Source organism: Cherax quadricarinatus, chromosome 83, assembly GCF_038502225.1.
Source record: "Cherax quadricarinatus isolate ZL_2023a chromosome 83, ASM3850222v1, whole genome shotgun sequence".
NCBI classification, from domain to species: Eukaryota; Metazoa; Arthropoda; class Malacostraca; order Decapoda; family Parastacidae; genus Cherax; species Cherax quadricarinatus.
The window spans coordinates 14,544,665-14,560,145 of NC_091374.1; the positions used below are offsets into that span (position 1 = coordinate 14,544,665).

Below are 15,481 nucleotides of genomic sequence, written 5' to 3' on the forward strand. Positions count from 1 at the left end.
TATATATATACATACATATACATACATATATATACATATATATACATATATATATATATGTCGTGCCGAATATGTAAAACTGGTCAATTAGCAAGAACTCATTTAAAATTAAGTCCTTTCTGAAATTTTCTCTTATACGTTTAAAGATATATTTTTTTCATTAATGTTGATGTAAATTTTTTTAATTTTGCACCAAAAGAATCTTAGAAAACTTACCTAACCTTATTATAACAAGAACAATTTATTTTAGCCTAACCCAACTAAATATATTTTAAATACGTTTACAGTAATTTAATACTAAACAAACACAGTGAAATATACTTTTTTCGTTAGGTTCAGAATGATTTTGGCGAAATTATTGCATACACAAATTTTCACTTGTCCTATATGGCAAGATGAGCATTGCTATTTAAGCCAAGATCGCAAGTTCTGCCTATTCGGCACGACATATATATATATATATATATATATATGTATATATATATATATATATATATATATATATATATATATATATATATATATATATATATATATATATATATATATATATATATATATACATGTATATATATATACAGTGGTCCCTCGTTGTTCGTAATTAATCCGTTCCTGGAGCCGTTACTATAAACGAAATTTACGATTTACGAATCAATTTTCCCCATAAAAAATAATGTAAAATACAATTAATCCGTTCCTGACACCCAGAAGTATTAAAACAAAAAGTTTTTTAACATGAAATATACATGTAGTACATAAACAATACAATGGGAAATGATGAATGAAACATTAACAACATAACACTTACCTTTATTGGAAATTCTTCTTAGTGTATGGGAGACTGGAGGAGGAGAGAGAGAGTGGATTGTTTATAGTTTGGAAGGGGAATCCCCTTCCATCAACACCTCAGATACCATTTGCTTTTCTGGGGTTGCTTCTCTTCTCTGTTTCTTAATGCCACTAGGACCACCTTGAGAGTCACTGGAGTCCTGTCTCACAAAATAACTGTGGAGAGAGCTCTGTTTCTGGCGTCTCTTTAACACTTCCCTAAAATGGCCCAAGACTTTGTCACTGTACATGTTGCCAACCTGGCTTGCAACAACCTTGTTAGGGTGATGTTTCTCCATAAAGCTTTCCATCTTACCCCACATAGTAAAAATCTCTTTAATTTCTGAAGAAGGCACCTTCCATCTCTCTTCCTCCTCCTCTGCAGCAAGATTCTGAGCTGCGATGTGTTGCTCTTCCTGCTGAAGCTCTTGCAGCTCCTCAGTGGTGAGCTCTTCATTGTGGTCTTCCACCAATTCTTCCACATCCTCCAAACTCACATCCAACCCCATGGAACTCCCCAGTGCCACAATTGATTTTACAACAGACATAGGCTCATTAGGGTCAGTCCCAAATTCTTCAAAATCCCTCTTGTCGACACAATCTGGCCACAATTTTCTCCAGGCAGAGTTCAAAGTCCTGGTAGTCACTCCCTCCCAAGCCATACCTATAAGGGTTATGCAGTGGAGGATGCTGAAGTGTTCTCTCCAAAATTCCCTTAGGGTCAAGTGAGTGTCTGTGGTCACAGTCAAGCACCTGTGAAACATTGCTTTTGTGTAGAGTTTTTTAAAGTTTGCAATAACCTGCTGGTCCATGGGTTGGAGGAGAGGAGTGGTATTCGGGGGCAAGAACTTTACTGTGATGAACCCAAACTCCTCGAAAATTAGGTCATCCAAGTTTGGAGGATGAGCAGGTGCATTGTCCATTACTAGCAGGCACTTGAGATCCAATTTCTTTTCCAGGAGATACTCCTTCACACTAGGGCCAAACACTTCATTGAACCACTCAACGAAAATTTCCCTCGTGACCCATGCCTTACTATTAGATTTCCAAAACACACACAATTTACTCTTCATAACATTGTTTTTCCTGAACACTCTGGGATTTTCAGAATGGTACACTAGTAATGGCTTCACTTTGAAATCCCCACTAGCATTAGCACAGAACATTAGCGTCAGCCTGTCTTTCATAGGCTTGTGTCCTGGCATTGCCTTTTCCTCTTGTGTAATGAAGGTCCTCTTTGGCATTTTCTTCCAAAAGAGGCCTGTTTCGTCACAATTGAACACTTGTTCAGGTTTCAGTCCTTCAGCCTCTATGTACTCCTAGAATTCATGCACATATTTTTCAGCCGCCTTGTGGTCCGAACTGGCAGCCTCACCATGCCTTACCACACTGTGTATGCCAGTACGGTTCTTAAATCTCTCAAACCAGCCTTTGCTGGCCTTAAATTCACTCACTTCACCACTATTTGCAGGCAGTTTCTTTACCAAATCTTCATGCAACTGCCTAGCCTTTTCACAAATAAACAAAGTCATAAGAGTATCTCCTGCTAATTGTTTCTCATTTATCCACACCAATAATAACTTCTCAACCTCTTCCAGTACTAGTGATCTCATTTTTGTCAGCATAGTTACTCCCTTTGCAACAACAGCATCCTTTATTTCATTTTTCTTGGCCACTATGGAACATAAGGTTGTGTAGGGTTTCTTATACATCCTGGACAGTTCGGCCACACTTGTACCACTTTCATATTGTTCAATGATGGTTTTCTTAAATTCAATCGTATTTCTCACCTTCTTTGCCACAGGCTTGTCACTAGGAGCTTTCTTTGGAGCCATGGTAGCTTATTTAGTACTTGCAAGCACTAAAATAAATGGAATATTATGAAATATTTCGCTGGAGCACGTGAGGGGACCTTCGCTCACTGGTAAACAATGCCAGACTGGCTGCCGCCCTGGCTCACGCCGTGGGTACGCGTCCCAGACGAACTACGACTCGCGAGTCAACCTATGAAAAGCGAGTCCATGTTTATACGAAAATGCCTCTATGATTGGCGAATTTTACGATTGCTGGGAACTACGAAAAGCGGGGGACCACTGTATATGTATATATATATATATATATATATATATATATATATGTTATGTTGAGATTTATTTCCTCTAATTCATGGCAAAAAAAAATTATTCTGCTAATTTGTTAGAGAACACCCTTCCTTAATAGGCCAAACTCACCTGTTCGGAATCTTACAAAGATGGAAATCAACATTGCTACTTGAAACATCATTTATTCACAGTTACGGTTTTGAAGAATGAAAAGTGTATTTTTTGCAAAAGAGTTGATGACCCGCTAAGAATAATGGACACTAATAATGACTCTTAGCAACTTTTTCCTCAGTCTGCCTCCTTGTAACTGTTTCTTTCGTTTACTCACGGTTTACCGCAGCTTGCAACTGTCAAAAGTCATATCTTATAGCCCAGGAATTTTACGATCAAAAATAAATGTAAACTGAAAATAACTGGATGCAACTAAAAATTGGTAGATAAAGTAAAAATATATATCCAGAACTGGAAACTAAAAGTCCCATGACATCCCAGCACGTGTCTAATGTGACGAGACAATTGGTCCTCAAGGATGTGTGGACGCCCTGTCATATGTGAAGGAAGGAGATGGACTTGTCACCTTTTTCAAATAGTCAGTATCTCCTGAGCGAGGATGCAGAACCAGCCTGATGTCCGAGAGCCATGGCGGAGCCAGGGCGTCGACGCTGATTACACTAGGATGACTGTTAAAGTTAAGCTTCCAAGGAGAGGGCTCTAGTGAACGACTGGTAAACAACACAAAGGCACAATACCCAGACGAGCAACGATGTTTCGCTTTGACTTGGACTACTAACTAGTCATACTGACTAGTTAATGGTCCAAATTGGACCGAAACGTAGTCATAAAGTTTCTTTATCCTATGTGCGGGTTATTTGTGTAACGAATGGTAAGTTAATGACCTTAAGATCCTTCCAGCTCATATAAACAAAGCTTTGATAAGGATACAGTCTCTCTCTCTCTTCAGTCTGCTTCAAGGAGGCGCCCCAGTTCTGTATGAAGCATCCATCATAAGGAAATTCGTGGAAAGAGTGAAATTCATTGAGAACCAATCTCTGGAGGTCCTCCAGGCCTTGTCAACACTGTATAGTCTCTCTGAATGAACCTGGGAAAGATAATAATTTACCTCCGTGCAGGGCAAAATAATTTGATACCCAGTGATAGGGATGGATTCCGTCTGTAGTCTGGTTGTCTGATCTGGAGTGGAGCTGAAGCTGACGTAACAGGAGTGAGTTCTTTTACAGGGTGATGTAGAGATGGAAATTGCTATAGTTGAACTACACTACAAGCTACTACAGAGAGCAGGTCGTAACGAGCATAGTCTTTGCGCGATTTGTGAGGAAACCTCTGCAGTCTAAGGTGTTGGCCACTCTCTTGTGATCTCTGGACGTTTAAAAGAAGCAGTGTAAAATGAATGCTGCAAATGACACAAGTGCAGCTAATGTGACATTAGTCACATTAGTTGCACTTGTGTCCTTTTACCCAACATGTCCGTAATTTTACCAATATTAATACAAAAAGAATACTGCAGAAGGCTTTCTTCATTAGTAGAACCGTTGATATCTGGAATGAAACTTAAGTGTAGATGGTGTGTGCTACAGATATCGGGAATTTTAAGAACTTTTATATAAATTTATAGCATAAAACAGGACACTATTAATGTTTAGTTCTGTAACTACAAGTACAAATCGTATGCAATAAGTAATTACGCTTACACTAGAAACGGGATTCAGTCAATTAAAAAATAACTACATGTTACTATGTAGTCATGATTTTCTTATAATAAGCAATAAGCATGTTAATTACTGTGTACCTTCCTGTGTTGCACAACCTTGTGAAGATCATATTGTTTCTGTGCATATTGCACTAAGTTTTCAGCATTTTCCTTTTCAGGTACTATGGGCCGGAAATTTCCTCCTTCTCTGCCACAGGGTACAGTTACACACCTCAGACCACCACACCTACCATACCCTTTGAGATAAACCCAGACTATGTGGTTGACTCTACAACGTTTGATCCCCGTCAGACCTCATTAGACCCACTGCCAGACTCCGGTGCAATGTCACCAGTTGTGTCCTCTGGTGAGTCTTTTAATGCAGTCTTCATCCAATTATTATCCCTTTGTGTAGATTTTTAAAAAAATATAAAGTCAACGCTGAGAGTCGACAGAGTAGCTAAGGTAAGAAGGTGCAGTTGGAACACTGGTGATAATCTTTTGTTCCTATTGGTCAAGTATGCTGTGATGTCCACTCATAGTAAGCGGGAGTACATTAAGGTCAACCTTCCATATAACGGACTTCTGAAATACGGAACCCCCACCCCCATCCCGACCCAGTTAGTCGATTATATGGAGGGCTTACCATGCACATCATTTGTTAATATATAATTATTAAATTATGATATATTTTTTCAACATTTACAGTAGCAATGAAAGATAATGTAGTAGGTATATTAACCAAAAAAACATATTTATTGAATTTTTATTCAGTTTTCTTTGAAATGAAATAATATACCAGGTAATATTTTGACTTAGTTAATGATCTTCAAGGAAAATATGTGAGTAGAAAGTATGTCTCATCGTTGTAAGAGGTAAGTCATTAAACATGTGAATATCTTGTACAAAGAAACCACAGTGCACTCTTCTCTCAATATCATGACTGTTTTCCGACTTTCGACTCTTACGACCTTACTCCGTCCTATGCAGTACTGCAGACGGCACTTACAGCTGACTCGAGGTGTTACTGAGTCACCTGGAAGCAGATGTGCTATTATCTTGTTAAAATGTTAAGTTTTTTAAATTTCAATATTGATTTTGTTTAACAGTAATGGTTATAAAGCCCCGTGCAAGCAGGAATAAACTTGAAAAAAGTTGATAATGGGACGGTTGTAAGGAATTGGCTTCTGTACATAGTTTAATAACCTTGGCAAGACTAGGGCGTAGTAGCCTGCACATTCTCCTTGCAGTGTGACAGTAAATAAAATTACTTTGACATGACTGTCATAGACTTATCCTGTAAAAATTATCAACAGTCCGATGTCTTCTTCTTCCTGCATGCACGGTGCCTGTGGGTTGGTTATCTCACCTGCCTTGGGTCCTCACTAATGCTCAGGTGTTGGGTCGTCACTCCTCAGGTAAAGTCGGGTTCGGGCACAGAGGAGCTGGCTCAGGGGGAGGAGGAGGAGGAAGCGAGCTAGCTGGTGGTGGTCAGATGCGGGGTACTGGGCCTGGAGGAGGTGGTGGGGGAGGAGGTGGAGGGAGAGGTGGTACGAGTCTGATGGAAGATGGAGACATTATTATAAAAGAAGAAGAGGTAGAGACGTGTTTTAATATGGACACTCTACAGACCACCAGACTTAGTGAGTGTGGTGGTGGTAGCAGTATATCAGACAAGAACAACCTTACTCCCGTAGACAGCACCACGTACCTACCTCCCGGACCCACCTCTCCACCCCTCAGTCAGCCTCAACAACAACAACAACAACAACAACAACAACAGCAGCAGCAGCACCAACACCAGCAACTACAACAACAGCAGCAGCAGCTACAGCAGCAACAACAGCAGCAGACAACTGTAGCTGGTGCGACAGTGTTACCTGATGAAGAAAGCGTATCTCCCCGTAAGCTTATAATTATTGCATGCTCACCATACATTGCATGATCATACACTGCATGAATGCATAAAAGTTTAATGTGTAGTTAGTATGTAGCCAAAATTCTAAAAAGTTCAAAAAAAGCTTTGCAATATTTGGACTCTCAGCCCTGATATACTTGACGGTAAGTTCATTTTTTTTAAAGTATTTATTCTTTAGCCTTTTCTTTTAGTTTTCTTTTGTATGAGTTTGTATAGGCTGTTGAACACTTGCCTCAGCAAGGTACATAAATAAATTAAGAATATTTTAATTTTACAAACATAAAAACAATATAATTTATGTACAGTGTGTGTGCTTTTGCATTTTCTGTAGCTGTTCTGTTATTGTGTTCCTTTGTTCCTTGTACTGTACAAGATATTAACTGCCTTGTTAAAAATTAGGCTTCACTGGATGTCTCTGAATATCCTGCCTCATCCTAACCAGCCTTAAGATAAAATAACAGCACTTCACCACATTGTATCCTTTAACAAACAAATGCTTTGTATCATATGGCCTGTCACAACAAACTTGTGTATCTCAGTTCATTTGTTTATTTATGCATGATTTTTTGTATACGTAAATGTCTGTAAAGTTACAAATATATATATATATATATATATATATATATATATATATATTTATATATATATATATATATAATGGGGTCCACCTCTGGTGTAAAATTGTGGGACCCATAGCCTCGTATAAGTGGATAAAAAGGCTTTAAGGAAGAATATTTGGATTTTTTCCTGAAGCCGTTTGAATATTCCACTTTCCCTACCACCCCATCTTTTCGTATTTTTTTTTACCAATAGGAATATTTTATTACATAATATGGTACAGAAGATTTAAGAGATACATTGTTGATATAAAGGTGGCATATAAGGTACATGTTGTTACGTGTGTATCACCGATTATAAGGCGAAAATCTCATCCAGCTCCTCAGAGCTGGGGCGTGTGCCCAAAATACAGCAGGCATTACCCCTTTGAACAGCCGCACTGAGCCGCTGGAACAGAAAACTAGCTGCCCTGGGATCCCTAGTTACCTTGATGAGTCTTTTTCCCAGCTGTGTGTGTATCAATAACACTGCGACTAGCCAAGAAGTCGAACCCATGCTGCTTTGGCCCGCCTCATGGTGAGCGAAAACACATGACGCTGTAAGGGACTACACAATCCTCAAGAATGACGCACCCAGCCAAGCTAGATGTTTTACCCATCATCCGAGGACATACGGTGGTGTGGGTGCCTCTGAGCTAATTTCATTCTACTCCCTGTTTGGTGTACTAGCCCAACGAGCAGTATTTTATATTACTGTATCTTCGAACAAGTGGTATTGATCAATAACAACACTGCGACTAACCAAGGAGTCGAACCCATGCTGCTTTGGCCCGCCTCACGTGTTGTTATTGATCAATACCACTCGTTCGTGGGTACAGTAATATAAAATACTGCTAGTTTGGCTAGTACACCAAACAGGGAGTAGAATGAAATTAGCTCAGAGGCATCCACACCACCGTATGTCCTCGGATGACGGGTACAACACCTAGCTTGGCTGGGTCCATCATTTTTGAGGATTGTGCGGTCCTGTGGACTAGAGCGGCATGTGTTTTCGCTCACCATGAGGCGGGCCAAAGCAGCACGAGTTCGACAACTTGGCTAGTCGCAGTGTTGTTATTGATCAATACCACTTGTTCGTGGGTACAATAATATGTATATATAAGGTGAATTGGTCAGTTAGCAAGAACTCATTTAAAATTAAGTCCTTTCTAAAATTTTCTCTTATACGTTTAAATATATTTGTTTAGTAAGTAAGTTTATTCAGGTATACACAAATACAGTTACATAGAATTATCATACATAGCAGCATATGTGTAGAGAACCTAGGATAACCCAAAAAAGTCAGACAGAGTGACTTATTTCCATTGGGGTCCTTTTACCTTATTTTTATAATATAAAGGTTATAATATTTTCTTATTATTCTACAATGAAGATAACATCTTATTATCATACTAAAAAGACTATCTACTACACGAGGGTCATTAAGACTATCTACAATACGAGGGTCATTACTAGGAATAAGGTAAAATTTACACGTATGTTAGCTAAAAAATAGAAAATCATTCCCCTCCCTTTCTGTTGCTACATTCATCAGACACCTTTTGGCACTCTTCTTGAACTGGTTCATGCTATGACTGGCTTTGACATGTGCGGGCAGTCTGTTCCATTCCTTTATTGCTGTACAATAAAAGGTGTTTTACGCCTGGCCACTGACTGTGGGTACTACAAAGTTGTGCTCTCTCCCCCTAGTACTATGATTGCTCTGGTTCCCAACCTTGACAAAATTGACAGCAAGATATTCTGGACACTGTGAGCAATTTTATAAACATGATTTATCTTCAGTTGTTTTACTCTGTCTTTAACATTCAGCATATCCAACTGCTGTAATTCATCCTGGCCTACATGTTCTTTTGGTCCCAGCCCCAGGATGAATCTTACGATTTTGTTCTGGGTGATTTGCAGTCTATCTTTCAGTTTTTTTGTCAAGGCAGAGTACCAGGAAGAGCATGCGTAATCCATATGGCATTGTATAAGGGCTAGACATAGGGTCCTGCGAGCCTCAGTAGGTAGACACTGTGCTTGTCTATACAGGAACTTCAGTCTGGCATTCGCTTTCTTTACTACACTGTTCCCTATCAATTCTCCTGACATGCATGGGTCAAAGGGGATTCCCAAATATTTTACTGATGAATTAAAAGTACTATTAAAAGTACCTTAGAAAACTTACCTAACCTTATAACAAGCGCAATTTAATTTAGCCTAATCCAAATAAATATATTTTATTCAAGTTTTCAATTACTTAATAATATGCAAACAATGAAATTTTTTCGTTAGGTTCAGAATGATTTTTGCGAAGTTATTCCATACACAAATTTTCACTTGCCCTATTCGGCAAGGAGAGCTTTTCTGTTTAAGCCAGAAACGCAAGTTTTTCCTATTCGGCACGATATGTAATATATAAATAACATACAAGAGGTAAATTTCGAACTCCGGCCGAGATATTCTTTAACAGTACAGGAAAATATAACTTACTGTATAAACGAATAAGTATACGGGCCACGTGTATGTTGAGTGGGAAGCGGATACTAAACGTCATCGGACAATAAACAGAAGTTGGACACAGGCAGAGTAACCTGCAGCCTTCTGAACTAGTGTTATGTAGTGGAAATTTCCTGATCTAACATGCTTGACCTGCAAGTCCATAAAGCTCTTAGGAACAGACTACACACCATGGGTTTCTTGACTTGTTTGGAATGGATGATAAAAAATGGTCATAATGTGGTGTGTGGGGGCTGTTAATGACTACATCCTGACCCCTCCCCTATCCCCCCACACACCACGTAAGAATGAGAACCTTGCAGATTTACCGTGGCTCGGTTGATAGAGCACTAAACCCATATTTAGTGTCCATGGTTCGATCCCCGGCACGGGTGGCAACGCTGGGCATGTTTCCTTACACTTGCTGTCCCTGTTCACTTAGCAGTAAGTAGGTACCTAGGTGTTAGCCATCTGTTTTAGTAGTGGGTCGCATCCTGGGGTACAAGGTTAGAGAGACCAGTTTTAACAAGACAGAGCCCCCGAAGGCGCACTATCGTAATTGGGTTATCCTTAGGGGAAGGCTGATCCTCCTGGTTGCTCGATCGCTAGTGCACTCAATTCACACACTGAAGTCCGGAGTTCGAATCTCCAGTACGGCTGGAAAACATTAGGGACGTGTTTCCATAAAACGTGCTGTCCTTGTTCACCCATCAAAATAAAATGGGTACCTGGGTGTTAGTCGACTGGTGTGGGTTGCATCCTGGAGTTTACCTGGAGTTTACCTGGAGAGAGTTTCGGGGGTCAACGCCCCCGCGGCCCGGTCTGTGACCAGGCCTCCTGGTGGATCAGCGCCTGATCAACCAGGCTGTTGCTGCTGGCTGCACGCAAACCAACGTACGAGCCACAGCCCGGCTGATCCTGGGACAAAACTGACCTAATTTGCCCGAAATGCTCAGCTTTCTATATAGTAGTATATCATTGATGTCAGCTAGGCCTGTATACCTTGTACACGTAGAAATAAAGATATTTTTCTTGTAGGTTTAGCGCTTTATTATATTTAGATTGCCCTGCCGCTTTTTACTTCAGTACCCCGTGTCTGCTCTATTTTCTATCGAGTGCTCATTTTCGTTTGCGGTTGTCGGGGGTGTCTAAAATTTAATTTACCCATGTAAGAACAGCACCATCGGGAGGTGGCAGTTGCCGTAGTTCATAAAACCCTACAAAGAAGTTATTCATACTGTAAAACGCTTTTTTTTTATTTCACTGAACCACGTGTGAATGTTACCATCTTTCCAAAAGTGGGTTAATTAAGCACCGAGACGGGACACTTGTCTTTAGATTTTAAAGCCACTGTATTCCAAAGACTGTTACATGTACCAGACAATAAATTAGAGAGCCACTATTCCAGACTCGGTACAGGTCCCAAGTTAGAGGCTGGCTGAACTCTCGTTCCTGCTAGACAGGAAAATACCATGGCATACTTGCCCAATCTTAATAGTTTTTCCAAATGTAACAAGCAGCAGCAGCAGCAGCCAGGAGTGATGACAGGCAAACACACTGTACCAAAACATTCCCGAACACCGATATCAATGCCACGATTTGGGTATCTGTACATTAGTCTGATTTGCTGGAAGGTCCGTTTAGGCTTGATCCTCAATCTGCCGAGCGCCAGACAGGTGCGTTTCCTGTTTGTACTCGCCTAGATGGGCTGGAGATCAGACAACAGGATTCATAGAGAAAGGTGCATAACTCAAGTTATTTTGACCAGGATATTTTCAGAGAAACACTAAACCCATATGGGTCACACAACACCTGCTTAACAAGGATCAATAGTCTTCTAAAGGCAGTACGAATATAAACGCACCCAGAGATGCAACTGCTATTTACTGATTTTTTCCGGAATTTATCCTGTTCATCCCCCACCGGCTGTTGTAAAGTGATCCTATAAAAAGAAAAGTCCCTTCATTCATTCCAGTGGCACAGCCCCTCGGAGGGAATTTTTTTTTTTTCCAATTAATGGCCAGTTTTCACTATGTTGAGTAGTGATCACGAAGTCACGATAGTCTCAGAAATTTCATGTTTAAAATCTTTTAGAAAAGTTATTTTTTTACAGCATCTTATGATTTTAAGTCCACTCCAGATTGAAATTCTGGCTATGCCATTGATTTTTTCAATAACTTTCTTGCAATGAATATATAGACATCACAATGCAAAGTACCCTCCGTACTGTAACTTCCCTACCTACCCTACAGAGTGCTGGCGTTGTACGCAAGTTTTATTCTACACAATTCCCTACACTAGTAAACTTATTCCATTTTCTCTCGAGATATTTTCTGTGACTAAAGCCACCAGGGTATACCAGCCTGTTTATAACAGGCTGTGCTGCAGTTAGCACATCTATTTGCTTGCTCGTATTCTAGGATGCTTCTAGGTTGGTTGTGTCATTATCCTATCACCCAGGTTGTGCTCCTTACTCCAGAGTTTTGAGACTTTGATCGAGGGTTCTATCCCCGCCCGCGGTATGTTTCCCCCCCCCATACAGAGATGCGGGATTATTAGCAGTGCCAGTGAGGGATGCTGTCTTATCTATAGCTGCCAGGAGACTACCTCCCTAGGGTCATTTGTATTACTCTAACTTTCCATTCCCCAGGCAGTGTATTAAGGGTTTAGTGCTTCTCTGCTAATATGATAAGGCAACCCATCTTAAAGCCTTAGTCGACTTCCTACATAGTCTTAATTAAATTTCTCCATTAGCATAACTAATTATAACATCAACGCTATTTGTGTTTAACATAATACAATTATACATGGAGGAAATAACTAAGAGCGACCAGTAAGTCCTACTACGTGGGTTCAACAATACAAGTTTCACATCAGACTCCTATCCGCAGTGAAATACTGGTTTTGATTAAGATGGGTTGAATAATCCTGTGCGGGAGGGATGGATTTCTGCTGGGCGATAGTACCTTCTGTCCTCTTACAAAGATAATGCTCCATGCATACCCATTTATATCCCTCGAGTACAGCGGTCGAGAAACTGCTAGTTACTTTAAAGGAGGATCCTAAAGGCCATCTGGCGTGGATCGCAGTATCCCTTTGAAACACTGGGTCAGAGCCCAGATTGGTTTGCAAGGATATAGTCAAGTTTATAAAACCCATGGAAACTGTAGCTCACATGTAGGGGTGCTCAGTCTCACCTGAGCAACTACACTAGTGCAATTTTCCTTCCAAACTGTCTCAAGACTGGAGAAAAGGTATGGTGCAAAGACCTATTACAAAACATAAGTGGAGTGTTAGAACATTTTCATTTACTTGGCCTGTTACCCGTGTTTTAACAGGAGAATTCGGGATTCAAAATGACTAATATTTATAATCTTTACTAGTAAAAATTATCATAAAAATAAGGGAGTAACTCCTACTCTTCTCTTTGGTGTATATATATATATATATATATATATATATATATATATATATATATATATATATATATATATATATATATATATATATATATATATATATATATAATCACATACAAGTAGAATACATTTTACAAATCAATTACACTAGTCATACTACAGTGTCCAGTATCACGTGACTGCTCATTTCCGTGTCATACATGACACTTCCGTACCCCTGTTATGACACTATCTTCGTGTCCTATGACACCACCTATACGCCGTGTTCCATGACGTTCTGTGGTACATCCACACCACTGCCTCTGTCATAACAGTCTCCGTCCTTCCTTTTTTCCGTGTCATAACACTCCGGGATACACTGCATCCTTATGGTTCACGACACTTCATATACGATTCTCAGTATACGGTAAGCGACCAATGAGCCCAGCTTAAGCCTGCGAGGAACTGATGTCAGCAGACTGGGTAAGAGATACCCACACTGATCAGCAGAGGGAGTAAGATCCACAGGTGACAGCCAGCGAGGAACTGAGGTCAGCAGACTGAGCGAGGTCCGCAACAGAAGCCTACGGAACTGACTTTAGTAGACTAATGAGGTCCGCAGGTAACAGTCAGTGAGGACTGAGGCCGACCCACGGTTACAAGTCTGCAACTACAGCAGACAGGGCGAGGCCCGCAGGTAACAGAAGCTTTTGAACTGCGGGAGGCCAGCTCCGCAGCCACAACATTAGGTGATGACGTACCCAGTGGTACTGCAGGCCGGCAGGTTAACGATCTAACCAACAGTTTGCTAGGAGGCCCCAAGACACACATGCAGAGATTAAACATGAGAAAACGTTTCACCACGAGTGGCTTCTTCAGTCCTGAAGAAACTGAAGCTACTCGTGGCGAAACGTTTCCTCAGTAAATGTCTTGAACTATTTATGTGTCTAACTGTCCCAAGACTACTTAGCTTTACTGACGACATCACACCATTTGCGTGGGAAAGCCAGTTTTTTTTTTTTTTTTATTCGCCGGTATTCTCCCGGCCCGGGTCTTTTCCAAGTAGTGGTGACAAGTAGTGGCAAGAGGCAATATGTTCCTGAGTCTGCCCAGGCAGAGGAGGGAGGGCGTGGTCAGCTTTGGAGCGAAAGGGTTGAGGCATCGGTGGTGGAGCCCACCCTGGATGTGCTGATACCGGAGCAGCCAGTGCGGCTGGTGGAGCAGCAGGTGTCTGGGGGTGCAGAGGTTTTCACTGCAACAGTTGAGACGATGATGCAGTTATTGTTCGAGTCACCTGTGATCTCAGTGGTAGGACCATTGGGTGACCAGGAGCCTGCGTCAGAGGTGGATGCTAGGCATAAGGCGGTTGTGAGTGTTGCTGGGCACAGTGTGGATGGGCTGACGCCGGGTAAGGAAGAAACGCAGCTGTTAGTGGTGGGGGTACATCGTGAGGAGAAACCCAGTTCATCAATGGAGGAGAGTGTTGTCATCAGGAAACGGGCAGCAGCGACATCCGACTCTGACGATGTCTTAATTAACACTGGCCCAACGTCCGGTGTGGGCGGTGGAGGCTAGCAGTGTAGGAGGGAGGAGGCACCAGCGACAGGTAGTGCAGGATGACCAGGGTGTCCTGCATGATGAGCGTGGTAAGGGCAGCGAGAAGGGCCCTGGTGCACATGTAAAGGGAGATGTGGGCCAGAGGGGACACAAGCATTAACTGGCCTCCAGTATATGACGCTGAACGTTAATGGCTTGTGTGAGAGAATGAAGCGTGATTGGTTTTGCATGTTCTTACATAGATACCGTGTGGACGGAACATATATTCTGGAGCATAACTGGAAAGCTGGCAAGGATTTTGAGGTGGAGGGCTATCAGAGTTTTGTGATGCACTTGGAGCGCTTATAAGGGGGGGGTAGCCATCTTGATCAGGGCGGCAAGCCCGTTTGTATTGCTAAGGAGTGAGGGGGGTAGATGGCAGGATCTTAAGAGTGGATGGTTGGTGGGGGGGTGAAAAAGTGGTTTTTGTGTGCATGTACGTGCCGGCAGAGAACGTAGTGCATGTTAAGAATGCTTTTGTGAGGGAAGAGTTGGTGTATCTCTTACGATCATTACCTTCTCTTGCAATAGTTGGAGGGGATTGGAACTACATTGTTAGAAGAGCGGATGTGGCGCTGAGGGGGGCAGTTTTTTTGTCACTTGTTTTGGGGGAGCTTCTCCGTGATGTGCAACTGCGGGATGTGTTTGCCGGGGGTTCATGGGAGGTGGACCATACATATGTGAGGGAGGGTTATGGGGCAAGGTTAGACAGACTAAATGTTACGCAGCATGTTGGTATAGAGTCTGTCTGTACAGTAGACACACCTTATTCTGATCATAGGGCAGTTGTAGTGGAGGTGGGGTGGGAGGCGTTAGCTAGAAGGCAGGCGAGTTAC

The 15,481-nt window shown here is 41.4% G+C and overlaps 1 protein-coding gene across 10 annotated transcripts in view; it reads left to right on the forward strand.

The window, feature by feature from the left end:
* Nucleotides 1–15,481, forward strand: part of Hr3 (Hormone receptor 3) — a 605,631-nt gene that overhangs the window by 538,428 nt on the left and 51,722 nt on the right. For 7 of the 10 annotated variants that reach the window (XR_011394342.1, XM_070102869.1, XM_070102870.1 and 4 more), the window contains 2 exons: nucleotides 4,803–5,005; nucleotides 6,057–6,542. Coding sequence is in view for 9 of the 10 variants with exons in the window: in XM_070102869.1 (XP_069958970.1) it covers nucleotides 4,803–5,005; nucleotides 6,057–6,542 (689 nt within the window). In the remaining variant the exon portion in view is untranslated. The remainder of the gene's footprint in view (nucleotides 1–4,802; nucleotides 5,006–6,056; nucleotides 6,543–15,481) is intronic. The other 3 variants (XM_070102868.1, XM_070102872.1, XM_053796134.2) reach the window with 3 other exon arrangements.